The 18,876-nt window shown below is 54.9% G+C and overlaps 2 protein-coding genes across 7 annotated transcripts in view; both read left to right on the top strand.

The window, feature by feature from the left end:
- Positions 1-4,986: 4,986 nt before the first annotated feature.
- On the top strand, positions 4,987-8,869 carry LOC111524265 (translation initiation factor IF-2-like). The gene is made up of 3 exons (XM_023189419.1): positions 4,987-5,044; positions 6,561-6,630; positions 7,122-8,869. The coding sequence occupies exons 1-3, from the start codon at positions 5,039-5,041 to the stop codon at positions 7,688-7,690; spliced, it is 645 nt and encodes a 214-aa protein (XP_023045187.1). The 5' UTR covers positions 4,987-5,038; the 3' UTR covers positions 7,691-8,869.
- Positions 8,870-9,773: 904 nt separating this feature from the next.
- Positions 9,774-18,876, top strand: part of BAHD1 (bromo adjacent homology domain containing 1) — a 30,424-nt gene continuing 21,321 nt past the window's right edge. For 3 of the 6 annotated variants that reach the window (XM_023189414.1, XM_023189416.2, XM_023189411.1), the window contains exon 1: positions 12,012-12,380. The gene's annotated coding sequence lies outside the window, so the exon portion shown is untranslated. Of the gene's footprint in view, positions 9,893-10,968; positions 11,081-12,011; positions 12,381-16,787; positions 16,880-18,876 lie in introns of those variants that run through there. The other 3 variants (XM_023189415.1, XM_023189413.1, XM_023189412.1) reach the window with 3 other exon arrangements.

Below are 18,876 nucleotides of genomic sequence, written 5' to 3'. Positions count from 1 at the left end.
GGCCACTCCTGTGGGGCTCAGCCATCTTACACTACAAGCTCCCCTGATAAGCCCCATCCCCCACCCAGCCTGCCCACTCACCAGGAACAGCCATACGACTCATTTCCCTGCTGCCCCGTGGAAACTTCATCTCTCTGTGCCTCAGAGGGTCTGCCAAGCCCCTGTGGCCCACCACTCCATCCCCTACCAGTGGATGCTCTGGCGTGGCCAGCCTCCTCACTCAGGCACCTGTCCCCCAGCTGGCACACCCCAGGCTCAGCCCACTCGAGTGACCTGCCCCCACATCCACCAATCCCCTGCTCAGTTAAGAACTGGCATTTGCTGAGGGACTATTATGTTCCAGGGTGCCAGCGATTCAAAGACTAGTAACAGTATGGGGCCAAAAAAGTTTACGAGTTATTTGGGGAGATAGACATAAAAATTATGAGACATCTCAATTACTCCAATTTTAATGTTACCCATTCTTTAAGACCCAGCATGGGCACTAACCCACTGCATACCCACCTGTCTCTGGTTTGCTGCTGTATCCCCAACACTTTGCACTTGGCTCAGTGGAGCCCCTCTCTCTCCAAACAAATACTTGCATAATGAGTGCAAAGCGGCAGGGGTGGGGGGGGTGGCAGGCTGCAGGGAGGATGACTTCTTTCCTTTGCCCTCCACCAAGCTTATCTAGATGAAATCAGATTTAAATAAAGCATCAAGGGCGGCCTTGGAGCAGGGAGGGCAGGAGTGGGCAGGGGGGAATCTCAAGGCTTTGCCTTGAACTAAATTCTCCCATCTTTTTAGCAGCAGCTAAAAGAGTAGAGTTCTGGGGCCACAGCCTCTAGCTTCTTGGGGAAGCCATCTGGACTGCCAAAGCCAGAACTGTTTATGCCTCCAAATTTCAATGAGTCTGCCTTGTCAAACCCATAACCAATTGTTATCCAGTTGTTGAATGAATTGGGTCAGGAAATTTTATAGTAAAAATATGTACAAGTCACAAAAAGTACAAATGTTGGTGATCACTCCTGAAAACAGGCAAACTGGGTCAGGATGAGTGTGTTTAAAGGTAGGGAGGCAGAGCCTGGCACACAGTGTGGCTGCAGAAGGTAGTTTTCTAAGCTAATATGGCAGTCTAGCAGTGTGGCCACCTGGCAGAGCAGTCAGGCTGCAGAGCCGCTGCGGCACAGGCAAAGGCTTGATTTCTCTGCCATTCATTCATCACTGAGTAACTATTACCGAGAACCTATCATGTGCAGGTACCCTGTGGGCCATGGGGAAACAGTAGGACCCAGGCAGACGCAGATGTGGTTTCCACCCTAGCCTAGCCGGGGAGGCAGGTCTTAGCCAGGAATCACCGGCTTGCTAGGCTTGCCAGGAAGAAAGCATCGCAGGTTGCGGAGTGTGACTGAGCCTGAGAGATGAGATCAGAGAGCCTCCTGGCTGGGGCGGCAACAACAGTCAGTTCCAGATTTGGATCTTTATCCTGAGTGTAAGCAGGAGTCACGGAAGGGTTTAAGCAGGAGAGTGCTATGATGCAGTCTATTTTGGAAAGATCCCTCTGACTGAGAGCCCTCTGACTGGGGCAGAGTGGATGCGGGAGGCCGGGCTGTGGTTGGACACAGAGGTAGGAGGAGATTCGAGGCTGGAGGCTCCAGTAAATGACAGGCTGTGGTGATGGATTAGCCATGGGTGGTGGCTTGGGAGGGAGAGGGAGGTGCCAAGGATGAGTCCAAGGTTCTTGACTTTTAAAACTGCCAGTGCCTTTACCCCACAGTGGAAACATTGGGAGAACACTGAGTTTGCTTGTAGCTGGAAGTTGGCTGAAGTGTATCTGATGTTCCTGAAAGACCATATTGATGTTTCAGTGTCAAAGAGAGTGCAGAAGGCAGGGAAAGGGTACTTTTGATAATGGCTTTGCCAAAGGAATATCTTTTTATAAAGAAATATGACAATCGACTTGCAACATTTTGCCCCCAATCTAACAGCGAGATGAATGTTGCTCACAGCAACTTCATGTGTAAAATTCGAATGAGTTGCTAACAGACATTTGGAAAACGTAACAGTAGAGAATTGTTTGGGGAAGCTTATTTAGGAAGAAGGGATGGAGAAATCATTAAAAGTGACAAGGCTGGGATCTAAACCCTGGCTCCACTATTATTAACGTGACCCTGGGAAGTTACCGAACCTCTCTATGCCTCAGTTTTCTCATCAGTAAAATGAGAATAATAACATTATCTATTTCATAAGACTGGCTGGGGATTAAGAGTATGTGTAAAGAGCTTAATGCAGTGCCTAACTCATGGAATCCCTCCAGGAACATTACCTATCACAGAATACACCCTGACAGAGGGAAGCAACGAAGCAGGCAATTGCTGATTTCCCATAATCCCTTTCAACAAAGAAGAGTTGTTGTCCATATAACCAAGTGTAATTTTTATAAATGCCGTTATTAGATTTTTAAATATAGTATAATATTCACAAACCAAGGGGAAAAATTGTCAGACTTCTCATATCTAACTAAGTCTTTTTTTTTTTTTTTTTTTTGAGACGAAGTCTTGCTCTGCCGCCCGGGCTGGAGTGCAGTGACCGGATCTCAGCTCACTGCAAGCTCCGCCTCCCGGGTTTCCGCCATTCTCCTGCCTCAGCCTCCGGAGTAGCTGGGACTACAGGCGCCCGCCACCTCGCCCGGCTAGTTTTTTTTGTATTTTTAGTAGAGACGGGGTTTCACCGTGTTAGCCAGGATGGTCTCGATCTCCTGACCTTGTGATCCGCCCGTCTCGGCCTCCCAACTAAGTCTTTTTTTGTGTTTTTTGAGATAGACTCTCACTCCATCACCCAGGTTGGAGTGCAGTAGCTCAATCATGGCTCACTGCAATCTCCACCCCCCAGGTTCAAGCGATTCTTATGCCTCAGCCTCCTGAGTAGCTGAAACTACAGATGCGTGTCACCACACCTGTAGAGATGGGGTTTTGCCACATTAGCCAGACTGGTCTCCAACTCCTGGCCTCAAGTGATCCGCCCACCTCGGCGTCCCAAAGTGCTGGAATTACAGGTGTGAGCCACTGTGCCTGGCCTATCATATCTAAGTCTTGATGTCACTTTTCCAGCTACTAATCATCTGGCCCAGTCTTGCTTAGGTCATATACTCTTTGATGCACTCTTCAGTTTCTGAGGATCATGCCTCTGCCAGGTGGAGTAGCTTTCCTAGGTCAGAAGCAATGCTATCTGCATGGCCTCCCAAGTCTTCTTGGTGTCTGAACAGTGCAGAGCACAGGTGGCACTGTGGTTGGTTAACATCATACTTGTGGCCCAGACTGTAGTCCCCCCAGAGGGTGTCTACTGGAAAGGGCTGGTCCTGGGTCTTGCTGTGGGTTCACTGAGGTTAAGTGAGGGTGGCAAAAGAACCGCAGGTGATTCTCTCCTCTGCTCTGGGTTTTACAAGACTAGAGAGGTCAGTGGCTGTGGCTGGGAGCCTGTAGGAGATGGAACTATCTCACCTTGAGGAATGAGATTAGGGATGCCACAGAGAATTTTTCCCAAAGATGGAAATGGCTATAGGGCCCGGGCCTTGGGAGGGTGGAGTGGAGAAGTCATGGGAAGAGGGGCTGGCCTCTCCCCCACACCCAGCAAAGGGAGCAATCCTGCCTTACTGAAGCCAGAGTGGGGCCCACTGCTGGGTGGACAGAATACAGCCACAGGCACTATATTGTCAGGGCTCCAGATGGGAGATAAGGAGTACAAAACAGAGGTGGAAGACTGATTCCAGCATGGAAGCAGGGCAGGCTTCAGGCATGGCCAGATTTGGACATGATGAAGTAGATTCACAATTGCTAATGTTCTGGGGGCACTTGGCTACATCAGGTGCTATTCTAAGTACTTTATATGTTTTAAGAAGCCGTAGAGCCAGGACTGTACTCAGAAAGTCTGCGTTCTTAACCACTACGCTATGTGAAATGTAGAAAGAAGGAAGGTTTTAGACCTATAAAGGGTTAGACCTCTATTTTATTTTATTTTATTTTTATTTTTTTTGAGACGGAGTCTCGCTCTGTCGCCCAGGCTGGAGTGCAGTGGCTGGATCTCAGCTCACTGCAAGCTCTGCCTCCCGGGTTTACGCCATTCTCCTGCCTCAGCCTCCCGAGTAGCTGGGACTACAGGCGTCCGCCACCTCGCCCGGCTAGATTTTTGTATTTTTTAGTAGAGACAGGGTTTCACCGTGTTAGCCAGGATGGTCTTCATCTCCTGACCTTGTGATCTGCCCGTCTCGGCCTCCCAAAGTGCTGGGATTACAGGCTTGAGCCACCGCGCCCAGCCAAGACCTCTATTTTATATGTTAAATGTTGCATGAAAAAAAGCGAAGGTTTTGGAGCCACTCCAAGCCTATGTGATTTTGAGCACTTACTTAGATTCTCCAGGTCTCAGTTTCCTCATTTGTTTGTAAATTTGAGAGTACATTTACCTACCAGAGTTCTTGAGGGTTAAATAAAGAAACATATGTTGAGTGCCTGTTCATGCCTTCTGTGAGACACCTGCCCCCTCTGGACCTCCTGCTGGCTTTGAGGTTCTCAATACACTGTCCATTCCAGATCTGGATTTCCTCATCTTCCCAGGGGTCTGTATGTCTGGAATAAAGGAACCAACCATAGTGGATGCACCCCTGGACTTCTAGTCCGCAGCGCTGGGAGTTCCTCAGGGGAGAAGTCATACTCCAAGTTGATATCTGAGCAGACGAGCGTTCTGGTAACAGTGAAGGAGGCGACCCTAGAAGCTGAGGTCCCAAGCAACCCAAACCTAGATCATCACAGCAATGTCATGTTTCTTGGAATGATTCTCCCCTCTCCGTGTATTTATCCATTCAGTTTCTATTTATCAATTGTTTACTATTCAGTTCACCAAGCATTATTAGGCAACTACTATTTGCCAGGTATCATCCCATGTTCTCAGGAGTCACCTAGAAGAGCCCACAAACTCTGGACTATGTTTAATTTCCCTTTTCGTCTCCAGCCTGGGTCCATGGATCTTGGAGTGTGCTCAGTAAACATCTGCTCCTGGGGCATTAATGAAGGTACTACTAGAGATTGGCATGAGAATGCAACAGGGCTCTCTGAGTAGGTTCAAGGGAAGTAGACACTGCAAAGGCCTGCATCACGATACCCATCCATGTCTCTGTGGCCACAATGCAGGGCAAGGATCACACACCTGAAAACCTTCAGGGTTCAGGTCCCGTCAATGTCCCACATGGGCAAAGCGGGAGCATGGCAAACTGGAGCATGCCTAACCCCATAAAGACTGCATTTGCTACTTAGTACCAACCTATTGTTGCAAGTGAAAATGTGCGCCAAGGGTAGCAAATCTTCTGATTTTTTTCAAGAGAAACTGTAATCCTGCATTTTTATTTTAAATCTCCAAAAATTCCAGCATTGGCCCCTAATTTTAATCTTTTTTGAAAGTCCCATAGACAGTTAAATAGAACTTGTCTGCCTGCTTACTTTTGCTCAAAGGCTACTAGTTTGGGAGCCCTAAGTGTGCCTGTGAAAGGGGAGAGAGGTAGAGGGCTGTGTGTCCTGGGGCCAGCTTATGAGAGACTTAGAATGCCATCCTTCCTTGGGGCCAGGACTGTGCTAGACACAGGAAGCCATAAAGAGGATGTCAAAGCCATAGGCCTGCCCTCCAGGGGTTTATAATCTTATAAATAAAGATTTACAGGCAAAGCAGCAGATGGTCAGGAATGTGTGAGGAGGAGACAGCTTGGAGTCCGTGGAGTTCAGGGCAGCAGAGAGCAAGGTGGGCTTGAGCTTCAGGAGAGTTTCACCTGAGCTTCGGGAGACCTTTCCAGGAAGTCAGGCTTGGACTCTGAGAATGAGGATTCTGGAGGAGTCTGGGAGATCCCTAAACAAATATGAATGGACACAACCTATGCTGGAGACCCCAAAGAAAAGCCCCAGGGAATCTGCTTCCAGGTGTCATGGGAAAAGGCTCACAGGAAAGGGCAGGGCTATAGCATGAGGCTTCACTGACACCCCCACACCCCTTCCTATTGAAACTGGCCATCCCTGGCCTCAGAAGTCCAGTGGGGTCAGCCTCTCCAAGCTTGCAGAAGTCAGTGTCGGAGGCTTGGGCAAGTGTTACAATTTCGGCTGGGGTATAAGCCCTGCCTGTGTGGTTCAGGCCAGGCATTAATGGCTCTAAGCCTCAATTTCCTAATTTGTGAAATGGTGATAGTAATTGCATATACCTATTGAGATTGGGGTGAGAATGAGAAACCAATATAGGATGTCATTTGCCCCTGTTCCTGTATGGTTTTTATGAGAAATGTCCACCACCAGTTTGTCTCCAGTAGGGTGGGGAAAAAGCACCTGGAGGGCGAAGCGAAGCTCGTCCCCATGTTTTTCTTGTTACTGCTCTGGAAATGACATGGATTCTGGGAGGGCTGCCTATCTTAGAGGTTGAGGGAGGAGATGGAGCATGGGGGTCTCTCCATTTCTTCCCCGGGGACAGAGATGGTAGAGCTCCTGGTGGGCGGCAGGCAGGAGCGGCTGGGGTTGGGGGCAGCGCTAAAAGAGGGCTCTCTTTCCTCCAAGGCAGGCCCTTTCCACCCAACACCCACCTGGGAGGGAGGGCGAGACCCAAGGTCAGAAGTCCCTGGAACAGGTGAGCACTGCGAGGGAACTGAGATGCAAGATCCTCCTGCCTGAACTCACACCCCGCGTGCTGCTCTCCCAACTCGCCTCTCAGATCTCAGACCAGAAGCTTCCTTTCCTCAAAATCCTTCTATGTTCTCCAACGTCTTTGGGACAGAGCTCCTTGGCAGGGTTTACAAAGCTTAGGTGGCCCTACCCACCTCTCCGGCCTCACCTGCTGCCTATACCCCTATACCACAGCTCTGCACCTTTGCTGCAATTGGTACTCGCGCTTGGGGTGTCCTCATCTTTCCCCCACCTATGGCAGCCTGCCCGAAGAGCGCCTGCTCCTTCAGGCTCCGCTCTCGGCTTAGCCCCTTCTCGGAACGTCCCTGCACCTCAACCCAGCCCCTCGCCACCTCGCCAGGGGCAGACCCTGGCAGCCCTCCTTCCTCCTCAGCAGCCATTACGTGTTGCTGTCATAAAGTTATCACTCTGTTTTCTGTCTACTTGTCTCTCCAGCCCCTGCCCATCCCAGCCTCCGACTGCAGGATCCTGGAGAGCAGGAAAGCCTGGCTCCCCGTGGTAACCCTAAGGCAGGCCCTCTGCCTGGGGCGTCCTGGCACCCGATGCGGGCCGGAGAGCCCGGCGGGGGTGCGGCGAGGGGGCGGCCGGGCCGCGGGCTCGGAGCCAGGGCTGGGGGTGGGCGAGGGGAGTCCTTCACCCTTGTGGCGGGCTCCTGCCCAAGCCAGCCCACCCGGCCCAGCTCCCGCTCCCGCTCCCGCTCCCGCTCCGGAGCCGTGTCCACCGGGCCAGGTGATCTCGAACCTTCTCTCTCTCACACCCCAACAACAAACAACCCTCCGCGCTCTCCCTCTGGAGAAAGGAGGTGGAGCCTGACCTCAGCCGGAGGCTGCCGCAGCTGCCGGGGGGAGGGCTTGGAGCTCCAGCTCTTGGGGGAGCCTTTCCTCCAGGGAGTGGTAGGGGTGGGGGGCGGGGGGGGGGCTCCAGAGCGCCGGGGAACCTCTCCCCCGGCAGCGTCGACCCTCCCCCAGCGAAGGGAGGAGGGGCGAGGGGGGTGGCTTCAGTGAGTGCCCACTTCCGACTCTGTCCCTCTCTCAGGCTGGAGTGCCCTCGGACACCTCCTCCCCACTTACACCCACCCCCTCCTTGAACTCTGCAGTCCCAGAGGCAGGGTGAGACTGGGGACCGAGTGAGCCCAAGGGCTAAGATGCGACTCTGCGGGGCTCCCGGGAGCCGGGAGGGTGCCCATCCCCCACCCCTTGACGGTAGTCGGGGGTGTGGGCGGGGTGAGAAGGACCCCGGGGACACTCCGATTAGGTCTGGAGAGAGCCTGAAATAGGGTGCAGTCCGCAGTTGTTGGGGCTGCGGAGGAGGCTACTGGGGTGAAGGGCAGAGAATGCACCCCAAGAGAAAGGCATGGGGCCCCAAAGAGGGTAGGAGACGGGATTCAGAGGGCGGGAAGGAGAATGCAGAAACAGCTTTTACGGGGGGAGGCAGACTGCAAAGACGTCCCCTGGCCGGCAATCTGGAGGCTAGCGCTGGGCAGATGGGGGTTTTGGACACAGCGCCATGGACATGTGTTCCCCCAAAGTCTGAGCGCATGCAGCCCCCTTGTTCCTTCTTGTGCGGAGACTGAGTCCCACACAGTCCCTACCTCACCGGGACCTCCCCATAGGTGCGTTTAGGAGAGGGTGAGGTCTTCCTCACTGGGCGCTCAACAGCTGGCTCCTTGGTGGTAGGAGGGTACCTTGCCCCTCCAGCTCAAGAGTCAGGAGTAGCACTTCTACCTCCCTATCCCTAGGGAGGGCCCCCGCAGGTGAAGACCAGACTTGTGCACTAGGATCTGCCTGGGGGCAAATAATTTCTGGAGATCCCTTTAAGGAGGGGTGTTCCAATCCCTTTAAGAGGGAGTGGGTCACAGCAAAAGGACTATAAAAGTCCAGCTTTCTTTATTCCCTCACCCCCCGGGGGCTTCCTATGATGGGGGAAGGGGCAAGTGCTGCTGCCGCATTTATTTGTTGCCTTGGTGTCCCTCCCGAGAAGAGCTGTGCTCTTCAGTTCGTCCAGTGGGGCTGAGGAGCCAGGTGGCTCAGTAAGTATTGCGGGGACCTAGACTTCAGGTGCTCTGGGGGTTGGGATGGGGACTGCCCCACTTCCAGGAAAGAAGATGGGACCCGGGCAGGGGTGCAGGGAGGAGAAAGTGGTCACTGCCACTGGAGTGCCCTGCCTGGTGCCAGGTGCTTGGATCTCAGGCCAGGTGGTCTTGGGGGACTGCAGCGGGCAGTGGCGGGGAAGTGCTGGGGCGGGGCTGGAGATGACGGAGCAGCCAGTCTGTCCTGGCTGTCAGTCTGGTTGTGTGTGGTGGGGGAGGGGTGTGCCGTGTGTTCTCTCTGGCCCTGGATGTTTTCCTCTCCGGCATCTCCCTCTGAGGCAGTTAACCCTTCCCTATGGGTCTGGAGGTGCCTGGGGAGAGACAGCCCCTGCCTGGCAGCAGCTGGGGGAAGACTCCAGAGACCTGATGGACCCATTCCTCTTTCTAGACCAAGTGCCAAACCCTTTTTTCAGTGGGGGACCTCTGGGCTGCCAAACATACCAGGGAGAGGAAAGGTGATGGGCCCCAGGCTCGCACAGCTGCCCAGTGAAGTGGGGTGGGGGCAGCATTCCCTCAGGAAAGGTTACAGGACCGAAGGAAGGAGGAAGAAGTGGAGCCCTTTCCAGTTGTGGAAGAGCTTTGGACTGGGAAAGAAGGAGGCCCAGTTGCAGAGGTCCCTGAAAGTTGAGTGAAGGAGGCTAGAAGAGGTCAAAAGATCCCTTTGGGGAACAGGGTGTAGCCCCTGCCTCTTCTTTGCTGGCTTGCTTTAACAAGCAATAGGGAGGAAGGGGGGACAGAGGTGGCTCAGTGAGCTGGCACAGGAGGAACACGTAGTGCTTTTAGCCAGCCTGTGTCCCCGCACCATAGCCCACTCAGTCAGAGCCTCCTGGGGCAGCAGACACAGTCACCCACACGGGAGGCTCTGAGGAGAGAACTCATCCAGCGGCCAGGCAGGCACTTGTAGGCTGGGCTGTCATGACTACTCTGCCTCCTCTCCAGTCGGTATTCCTTCCTTTCCCTCCCACCGAGACCCCAGATAAGACAACTCTCCCCTGCTCATCCCAGGGCCCCCTGATGCCAACACCAGGAAGACACCCAGTCCTGCCACCTCATCTGCTATCATTTCCTCAGCTGAGCGTGGGCTTCCTGCCACTTGGGTCTCCTTCCCTGCCACCAGGTACGTTCCTCTTCTGACCCTCCCAGCATCCATCCCTGCCCATTATCAGGCCTGAAGTGGCTGCCAAGGTCAATGCCGCCTGGGCTGCAGACAGGAGCCTGGCCTCTCTTCTGTCTTGGCCTGTAGCATGGCTCTGCTCCCGTGGTCACTACTGCTGTACCCTCCGCCACCACTGCTGTACCCTCCACCACCAATCGCTGACGAGTGGGGGCCACCATGGGGTTAACTTGCCCATGAGACAGACTGGGACAGGGAGAGGGGGAATTCTGTGAGGCGGGGAGTAGGGCTGGCCTGCTGTGTGTTGGGGGGCCGCTGCCAGGAACCTCTGTCCTATCCAGGAAGGGGAGAAATCTTTCAGTGTCCTACTTTTACAGCTCGGGGGTTTTGCTTTCCCCAACGGTGGGAGGTGGGAGAAGTGGCAGTGGGAGAACCTGGCCCTTCGAGACATTTCCGTGCCACAGTGTTAGCTTTTAGCTTCCATTCACACACTTTCCCTCCTTTAAATGTGTCCCCCCAAATAGCTAAGACAGTCTGGGCCCCCTGGACAGCTCTGGAGGCAGATGGGGAACTGCTTCTGGGGGAGGTTGTTTCCCAGCCATATTGGCTAGCAGCCCTGATTGTCTTAAAAGGCTGCCTGGGTGAGCGCTGGAGTCCCAAGGTCTAGGAAAGGCTGGGCGCTGTGTGTGGTGCAGGAGGAGCCCCTCCGAAGCCCCTGGGCCACACTCCAAGGCTGGGTTTTCCTTGCTTGCCTGGGCAGCCTCAGCACTCCGGGTGCCTCTCTCTGCCCAAGGCGTTCCTGGGGCCCAGCCCCTCCCTGGGCTGCTCCAGCGCTCTGGTGACTTGACACTACCCTTTCTGCCGCTGCTCCTTTTACCTCCTAAAGCTCCCCTCCCCCGCCTGAATTGGGAATGAGGCTTTGTTCAGGGGTGAACTCAGCATTTCTCAAGAACCTACTGTGTGCATATCCCGGGCTTAGTGAAGTGAAGTCCTAGGCGGGCTCTGGCACCACCAGGTGCCCAAGACACAGCTCCTTCCTGCACCTAACAGGGACTTCCCATCTCTCTCTGTGACCTCAGCCCGCTGTGCCCACCCACCCCACTGACCCCGCGAGCGTGCTCGGGCTTGGGAAGGCACGTCTGTGGGGGTGAGAGACGGAGCCACAGCATTCGGTGACTAGGGGGAAGCCAGGTAAGTGTCTACACTTGGTTCTCCCATAGCTTGGGGACGCGAGGGAGGGAGTCCAGCCGCTCCTGTCAAGCTGCCCGCCCCTTTCTCCCTCCCCCGGAGAGCTCTGATGTTCCCCGCGGTGGTGGAAGAGGGTGTGTGGGTGTCAAGGACTCACAGACCAGGCTCTGCTGTCAGCTGGAAATGGATGAGGGCTCCACACTCTGCTTCTGAAGAGGGTGAATTAGAAGCTGGGGTTGGGGGCGGTAGGTGAAGGGCAGAAAGAGGAAAAAGAGATGCGGGTGAGGGGTTACCGAGCCAGGACCGACCTTGCTGGAAAGGAAAGGAGACGTGGCAGGCAGGGAAGTCGGAAAGATGAGGCAAGGGCGGGAGGGGCTTCTCAGCAGTCGGGGCCCTTTTGCAGGAGTCTGGGGCCCTTTCTGCAGGAAAGGGGGGTTGTTCTCGCTTCATTTTCGGCTGGTCTTCCCGAAGCTTTGCCCTGGGGGCAGCAGCCTCCGGAGAGGGTGGGGTGTTCCTCGGCCCACAGTTTTCTCCCGCGCGTGCTGGGGAGGATGTGGGGGAAAGGCGATGTGGAGGGGTGATGGCCAGGGCGGAGGTAGATATTTTTCCGGGGGGCTAGCAGCTGGGGGATTGGGGTCGAGTCACCGTGGGATACGGGCTCAGGTTCTGAAGACTAAGAGAAAAATTCAAGAAGCCGGCAAAGAAAATCACCCCTTGCCACCACCCTTGGCACCGCACCCCTCCCCCCAGGCCCCACCACTCCCCGCACCGCCTCCCCCGGCCGCCTCGTGCTGCCCCCTGCGTTGGGACGACCGACCCACGGTTCTGATTGGTCGGAGACCGGGAGGGGGAGCCGAGGGCCGGATTGGCTGGCGGAGCCAGCGCAGGGCGGGGCGGCTGATTGGCGGAGCTGGCCGAGGGGCGCGCTGCTGATTGGCTGGGGACGAGGAAGCAGGAAGGAGGGCGGCGGAGGCTCAGCTCTCGGGGAGTTTGTGGGGGAACCGCGAGCGGCGTAGCGGATCCCGGAGCCCGGCCCCCGCCGCCCGCCCGTCCGGCTGCCTGCCCCGCCCGTCCGGCCTCCGCCGTCCGCCCGCCCCGGCCAGGCGCGCCCGCCCCCCCCCGACGGCCCCGCCCGGCCGCGGTCCCCGCTCCGCCCGCCCGGCCCCGGCCCCCAGGAGGAGGCGCTGACGCAGCAGCGTGGAGCCCGGGAATTGAGCGCCCCCGGGGGGTTCCAGCCGCCGGATTCCAGCCCGGCCGGGGCCTGCGGGCGCCCAGAGCCGCGCCGTCCGCGCCGCCCGTTCTGGTGAGTCAGGGGCCGGGGTCGAGGAGGGGGAAGGGGCGAGCTGGAGGGAGGGAGCTAGCGAGGTAGGCAGAGGAGCGAAGGGGGAGAGGACCGGCCGCCCGTCAGCGCGCCCCACCGAGCGCGCCGCGCCACCGCCCCCGCCAGCCCGGGAAGGGACGGACGGACGGACGACGCGAAGCAGGTGCGGCCGCCCGCCAGCTCGCGCCACCTCCCTCCCCTGGGTCCGGCACTACGGTCCCGCCATCGGGGAACGCGGTGCGCCTCGAGGTGACAGCCCCCGGGGGCAGCCTGCCTTGCAGGCCGGGGGCGGGGTGGGTGGCGGCCGCAGGGTGGCAGCTCGGCCGGGCGGCGGCGGCGCGGGCGTCCCGAGCTGCGGAGGGCGGGAGGACGCCGGTCTTTCCTCGCAGCCCCAGAGCCGGCTCGCCTCCGAGTGCGCGGGCGGCGAGGCCCCCGCCGCGCCCCCTCCCCCATCGCGGTCCCCGAGGCAAGGGGCCGCGGCCGGGGGCGGCGCCGCGGGATCGCACGCTCAGGGTGGGGGGCGCCCTCCCGCGCTGGGACCTGACCGGTTATTGCTGGATGGGGGGCGGGGGATGAGGGCCGCGCCGGGCCGGGGGCGGCGCGGGGGGGTGTAGTATAGACCCGACTCTATCGGGCTGAGAGGAAGGGAGGCGCCGAAGACGGAAGGGGACCGGTTCGAAAAGCGAGTGTGGGCCGCGGGAGGCCCTGCGGGGACCTTGCGGGGCGGCGGCCGAGTCCGAGGTGGGGCGGGGGAAATCGAAGTTGTCAGACCGCCTCCAAGTGACAGCGGGACCCCGTGCTCGCGGCCCGGCCTGGTCTTGCCCTGCTCGCTCCGCCGCCTCTCTTCCCGGGCTGGGGGCCGGGTCAGGTCGGGCCCGAGGGGCTCGCTCGGCGGTGAAGCGCTGGACAAAGGCGGCGCCGGAGCGGGCGCAGGTGGTGGCGTCGGGGAGGGGAGCGGGTCCGAGGCACCCACTCCGAGGGGCGGGCGACGGGGCCGGACTCTGCCCCGGGGACTGCGGGGGCCGGGGCGCCCGCCGGGAGGAGCTGCGGCGCTGGCTCGCCGCTCTAGCCGCTCGCTGTTGGCCTTGAGGCTCTGGGAAGTGGGGTCTACTCACCGGGGGCCGAGGGGCACGGGTGGGGGTGTATGCTCTTGATGTGTCCTGACTGGTGGCGACCGGGTTGCTACTCACCGAGGCGACAGACCCGGTGAGCCGTTCTACAGCCTGTCAAGAATGAGGGGTTTTTCAGCAGGCAGAGTCTGCCTACAGGCAGAAGTCTAACCCCACCTGGGACGTCTCCTGGTCGCCCATTGTCGACAGTGTTAGAAGTGCAGAAGACTAATTGGATTCGGACAGGAGACACCCCCTCAGTGGGCTCCCGCCAGCCCTCCACAGCTGCCTCCAGCACTTTTCCTTAGGCACGAAGGTACCCACTTAGAGAAATGAGAAGCTGAGTTTATAAATCCAGGCAGGAATTTAATAATGAAATAAAAAGGTTTCCAGTCCTTTTACTTTGTGCCACCTGAGACTTTCCTCCCTACGCTCTTCACCTCGCTGTCTTCCTCAAAAAAAGGAGAAAAAGGGCCCAAAGGGACCACATGTCTTGGAGGGACACCACTGTCCTTGGCCAGCTTGGAGGACGCTTAGGAACCACTGGCTTAAGCTGTGAGTGCCTCCAACTCCACCAGTGACCAGCTGTGAGCTGGATGTTGTTTACCTTGTAAAAACTCATTCAGAGCTCCCATGTCTCCCGTGTGAATCCCACACCCAAAAGAAGAGTTGGGATCCTAAGGACAGGGAAACTCAGGCTGTTTTAGAATGTGGATTTTGCTGAGAATCTGAGTTCGAGTCCCACCTCAGGTAGGACTGTTTGGACGCCGCTCTCAACTGTGGTTGGCTGTACTCCCAACCTGGGAAAGCTGCTTGTCTGTCTTGTCAGAGGGGTAGCATGGGCATGGGAGTTTATTGATGGCTACCACCCATGGACCTCCCGAGAATGATCTAGACCCCATCCTGGATGGAGCTGAGGCATATGGGAAAGGGAGGTATTACCTCACTCAGGAGGCTAAAGTTTGTTCTGAGATAATTTGTGTGTCTAAAATCCAGACAGTGATGATGAATCTCAAGGCCTTTGTGCCTCCTGTGAGGCTACACGGTATGTGATTTCTTTTAGTGGCAGTCAGAAGGGGATGACCTGGTCTGGCCACTGGAATATGAAGGGGAGTTGCCCAAGTAGCATTTCCCTCTTTGGTGGGGCTCTTACCTGGCAGGAAACTCATGCCTGTCAGATCTGGGGTTAAGGAGGGTTTGCTCCAGAGAGTTTAGCCAGTGATTAGGTTCTTTTTGATATCTCCCTCTCTTTCTTCCTTTCTGTTGCCCTCCTGTCCCCATGTCAGGCCTGTGTTGTTGTTATAACCTCCCTTTCCCTCTTGATTCCTTTGGCCCTTCTGATCCAGTCTGTATGCAGCTACCAGGTCATTCTTCCTAAAACACCTCTTCCCCGTGTCACTCTCCTTCTCACAAACTTGCAATGGCTCCCCGTTCCCTGCAGTCTGACCCTAGACCGTGTCCCCTTCAGCTCTTCCACATACCAAGGACATTTTTTCTTCCTGCATCTTCACTCCTGCCACTCCCCTTCCTTTACTTCCACTTGAATCCCACTTGTACTTAGTCTGGTTGTTGCTTAGGCCACTCCAGGCCAACACAGTCATTTGCGCCTGAGAGCTCACGACTCTGGATTTTCTAACATGGTATCCTCTTGAGTAGTTTTGTAGGTTGGAAGTTTCTTTTCTTTTTTTTTTTTTTTTTTGAGACGGAGTCTCACTCTGTCACCCAGGCTGGAGTGCTCAGCTCACTGCAAGCTCCGCCTCCCGGGTTCACGCCATTCTTCTGCCTCAGCCTCCCGGGTAGCTGGGACTACAGGCGCCACCACCTCGCCCGGCTAGTTTTTTGTAGTTTTTTTTAGTAGAGACGGGGTTTCACCGTGTTAGCCAGGATGGAGAAGTTTCTTAAGGGCAGGAACAATATGAGTGTTAAACCTGTGTGTTTGTGTGTGTGTGTGAGAGTGAGTGAATATTCTGGTATTTTTTTGTACAGTGCTGTGCACATCATTTTTGTTGAGTGAATAAATGTGGTTTGTTGCTGAGTTAGGCAGGAACAAGGAGGAGACCTTCCTTTCAGCTTCTCCAGAAATGCTCATATTGGAGTCCTTGGAGGTTTCCAGCCCTTTCTCTCAAAGGCATATGGATAGGGCATGTTTGAGGTGCTGTAAATGGGAAATTTAACTGCTGTTTCTGATATTTCTGCTGGTGAAGAGTCCTATGGATTGCTTATGTGATACCATATAGACATTGGAAAAGGGCTGTAATCCTGTTTTCCTCCTACCTCACCGGACCACCATTCTTTTTACCCAGCTTTGCTGCTCTTATGCAGTTTTCCTTGTTCATGCTAAATGAATCCATATGTTTTATCTCTTCTCAAACCGGGTGCAAATGAGGGAGAAAACACGATTCTGAGCACAGAAAAGACAAATACTCCTGGGTCTGGCCCATAGATGGGACTTTTGGGGCTGGTTTGGAAGAGGTGTTTATGGGGGCATCACCAACATAAGAGGCGTGATCAGCCCCACATTGGACCCCTCATAAAGCAAAGCTGCGATCCCTGCTCCCTCAGGCTTGTTTTTGTTCACCATCAACCCTGGACCATGAGGGAAACGGGAAAGAGGACTGGTGACTGGTTAGAGGCTAGATAGTGAAAAAATATATTCTGCATCCATCCCCTTTCCCCCAAACCTCTCTTTTGTGCCCCAGTTTGATGATTAATGGACCAGCATTTCCCTTCTACGCGGGAAGGCCACCCCTCACAGTTGCCATGGTAATGCAGACCGCTCCCCGTCAATTAAAAAAAAAAAATCCCTACTACTTCTCTCTCCTTCTACTGTAGCAGGAGAAAAGCCACCTCAGAATGCATCTCCTGGGCTCTCAGCTCCTCAGCTGTGTTTGCTGTGTGTCCTAGAACACAGTCCTTCCTCTCTTTCTGGGGATTGCCTGAGTTTCTTCACTCTAAGCAAATTGTGCCCCTTCTGGAGCCAGCAGCCCCTGGAACACTTCTATCAAGAAACAGAGAAAATTTCTGTTTATTTATTCATCCCCAGTGCAAATTAAAAACCAGAGAGAGCTCCTTTTGGGTTAAAACAAAAAAACAAAACAAAACAAAAAACCCTTTCACACCTTGTCTGGTTAGAGGTATAAGTTGGGGGACATTTCACATCCAGCAGGGAAGTTTGAGTAAACCTGGAAGGAATTCAGCCTCCTAGCATACATGCTTCAAATTGGAGTTCTATGGGGAATTTTCAAAATTATTTTCATTCCTCCTCATCTCTCTGTTCCAGCATCCAGGAAGACTTGTGTGTTTTCATTTTATCTGTTCTTATTCCTCTTGGCCTTGCTCCGGCAACATCTGGCCTCAGCACCCTGTCGCAAGGTGAGTCATTAAGGAGAAAAAAAACCTTAAGGAAAAAAAGTCTCTGGAGTTGAGAAGTAGCCTGTGTTGAACTAAGGCTGCCAGGCGAAGCTGCCGACTTTATGGAGCATTATACGAACAGCCCCGACATTAAAGGGCCTCCTTTTTATGAATGGGTTGTGAAGAATGTAAATAAAGCAGCATCTCTCAATGGGGAAGCATTTTACATAAGCAGTACTACCCCGACCCAAGTATTTATGGGAATTTGCTAGCACAGTCTGGCAAGGCTCACTTCCTTTGTGAACTTGCCATTGTGCTGGGGACTTTGGAGGGACAAGGAAAGTGTGCTTTGGTTCTGAGGGCAGCCCTAGCACTCCCGCTCTGCAGGTTTCCTGGCCTTGACTTGATGGGCCAGCTCATGGCTGGAAATGCCTGTTAACCCTGAAGTGACAGAAAATGCCATGTGTAGTCAAGAGCTCATGATAATTAGAGGTAGAGGCTCCTCATCCTGGGGTCCGGAGATTGTGTATCTCCTGACACATCATGCTACTTAGACCTCCGCCGGACGGAGGACAGGGAGGTCTTGGATGATGAAATCTTGCCCGGTTTTATGGGAGGCACCTAACTGGTGTGAAATGGGCTGGTTTGAATTTCAGCTCCTTTATGTTCCCTTGCCCACCTCCTGGTACTGCCACTAATGAGCAGTAAAATGGCTAAAAAGGAGGAGGAGGAAGAGTACCAGCAGCAGTGAGGCTGCAGATGGTCTGCTCAGGGCCACACAGCCTGATAAGCACCCTCACTTCCACTGAGCACCGGCCCAGCCCTGGGGTTCCAACAGGGGTGTTGGTGTCCTGCCCCAGGTGACTTTGTCAGCAGGCCCTGGAGTACAGTCACCTCCAGGACTTGGTATTGTGTTTCTGTGGGTGGGAGTGGGACCATCAGATTTCATTTTTCCCAGTGAGAAACGCCTGCAAGAATGGTTATTCACTTGACTCAGTGTTCCCCCCACACAAAAAAAGAACATTGTCTTTAAGATCCTCTGCAGGCCCAGTCCACCAGGAGAAAAAAATGGGTGTGTCTCTCAGCCTCGCCAATTTGAATTGAGAGCTTCCAAGCACTATGACCAAGTTAACTGAATGAAAAAAGCAAGTGACTTTTCTTAGTCAGTATTATCAATGTCAGGCAGGAACTTAGGTCTCAATATTTTTGCTTGCCATGTGTTCCTTTTCCAGTGGGTTTGGGGAAAAGAGGTGCTTTGACCTCCTGTCCTTGGGTAAGGAGAATGGAACCTGTCTTTCTGCCGTTCTCTTGACCCCAGGGATCTCACCTGGAGTGATGCTGATGGCTCCTGCTTTTGTTCCATCTCCAATGCCTTTTAGGGACTCCTACCTCCATCGGTGGAGCTTTTTCAGCTTCCTGCGTGCAGTGGAGAGGGGTAGCCCACACAGACCCTTCTCCAACTCTGGTTCCCTGTCCACAATGTTTAGGAATAATTGTGAATCACATTCTCATGTGGCCAGGGGGTTTAGAGGTCAATTACTGTTTTTTAGAGGACCTATGTAGAAATCGTGGGAAAGGTATTATTAGGGTGCCGCTTGATGCCAGGAGATCCTGACAAGTATGCCAGAAGGAGGGGTGAATTCACGTTTCCACCATAGTCAGGGCCAGCAGGGCCTTCCTCAGTAGCGAGGGGTGTCTCCTGCTTTGTGCCTGGAGGGGTTTCCACATCGGCTAGAATATAAAAAAGAATTATAAAAATGATTGAGGCCAGGTGCAGTGGCTCACGCCTGTAATGCCAGCACTTTGGGAGGCTGAGGCGGGTGGATCACTTGAGGTCAAGAGTTCAAGACCAGCCTGGCCAACATGCTGAAACCGCGTCTCTATTAAAAATACAAAAATGGGCCGGGCGCAGTGGCTCAAGCCTGTAATCCCAGCACTTTGGGAGGCCGAGATGGGTGGATCACGAGGTCAGGAGATCGAGACCATCCTGGCTAATATGGTGAAACCCCGTCTCTACT

This window comes from Piliocolobus tephrosceles, chromosome 6, assembly GCF_002776525.5.
Source record: "Piliocolobus tephrosceles isolate RC106 chromosome 6, ASM277652v3, whole genome shotgun sequence".
Lineage (NCBI taxonomy): Eukaryota > Metazoa > Chordata > Mammalia > Primates > Cercopithecidae > Piliocolobus > Piliocolobus tephrosceles.
The sequence above is the reverse complement of the archived record's forward strand: the minus strand, read 5'-3'. Positions and strand labels throughout refer to the sequence as shown.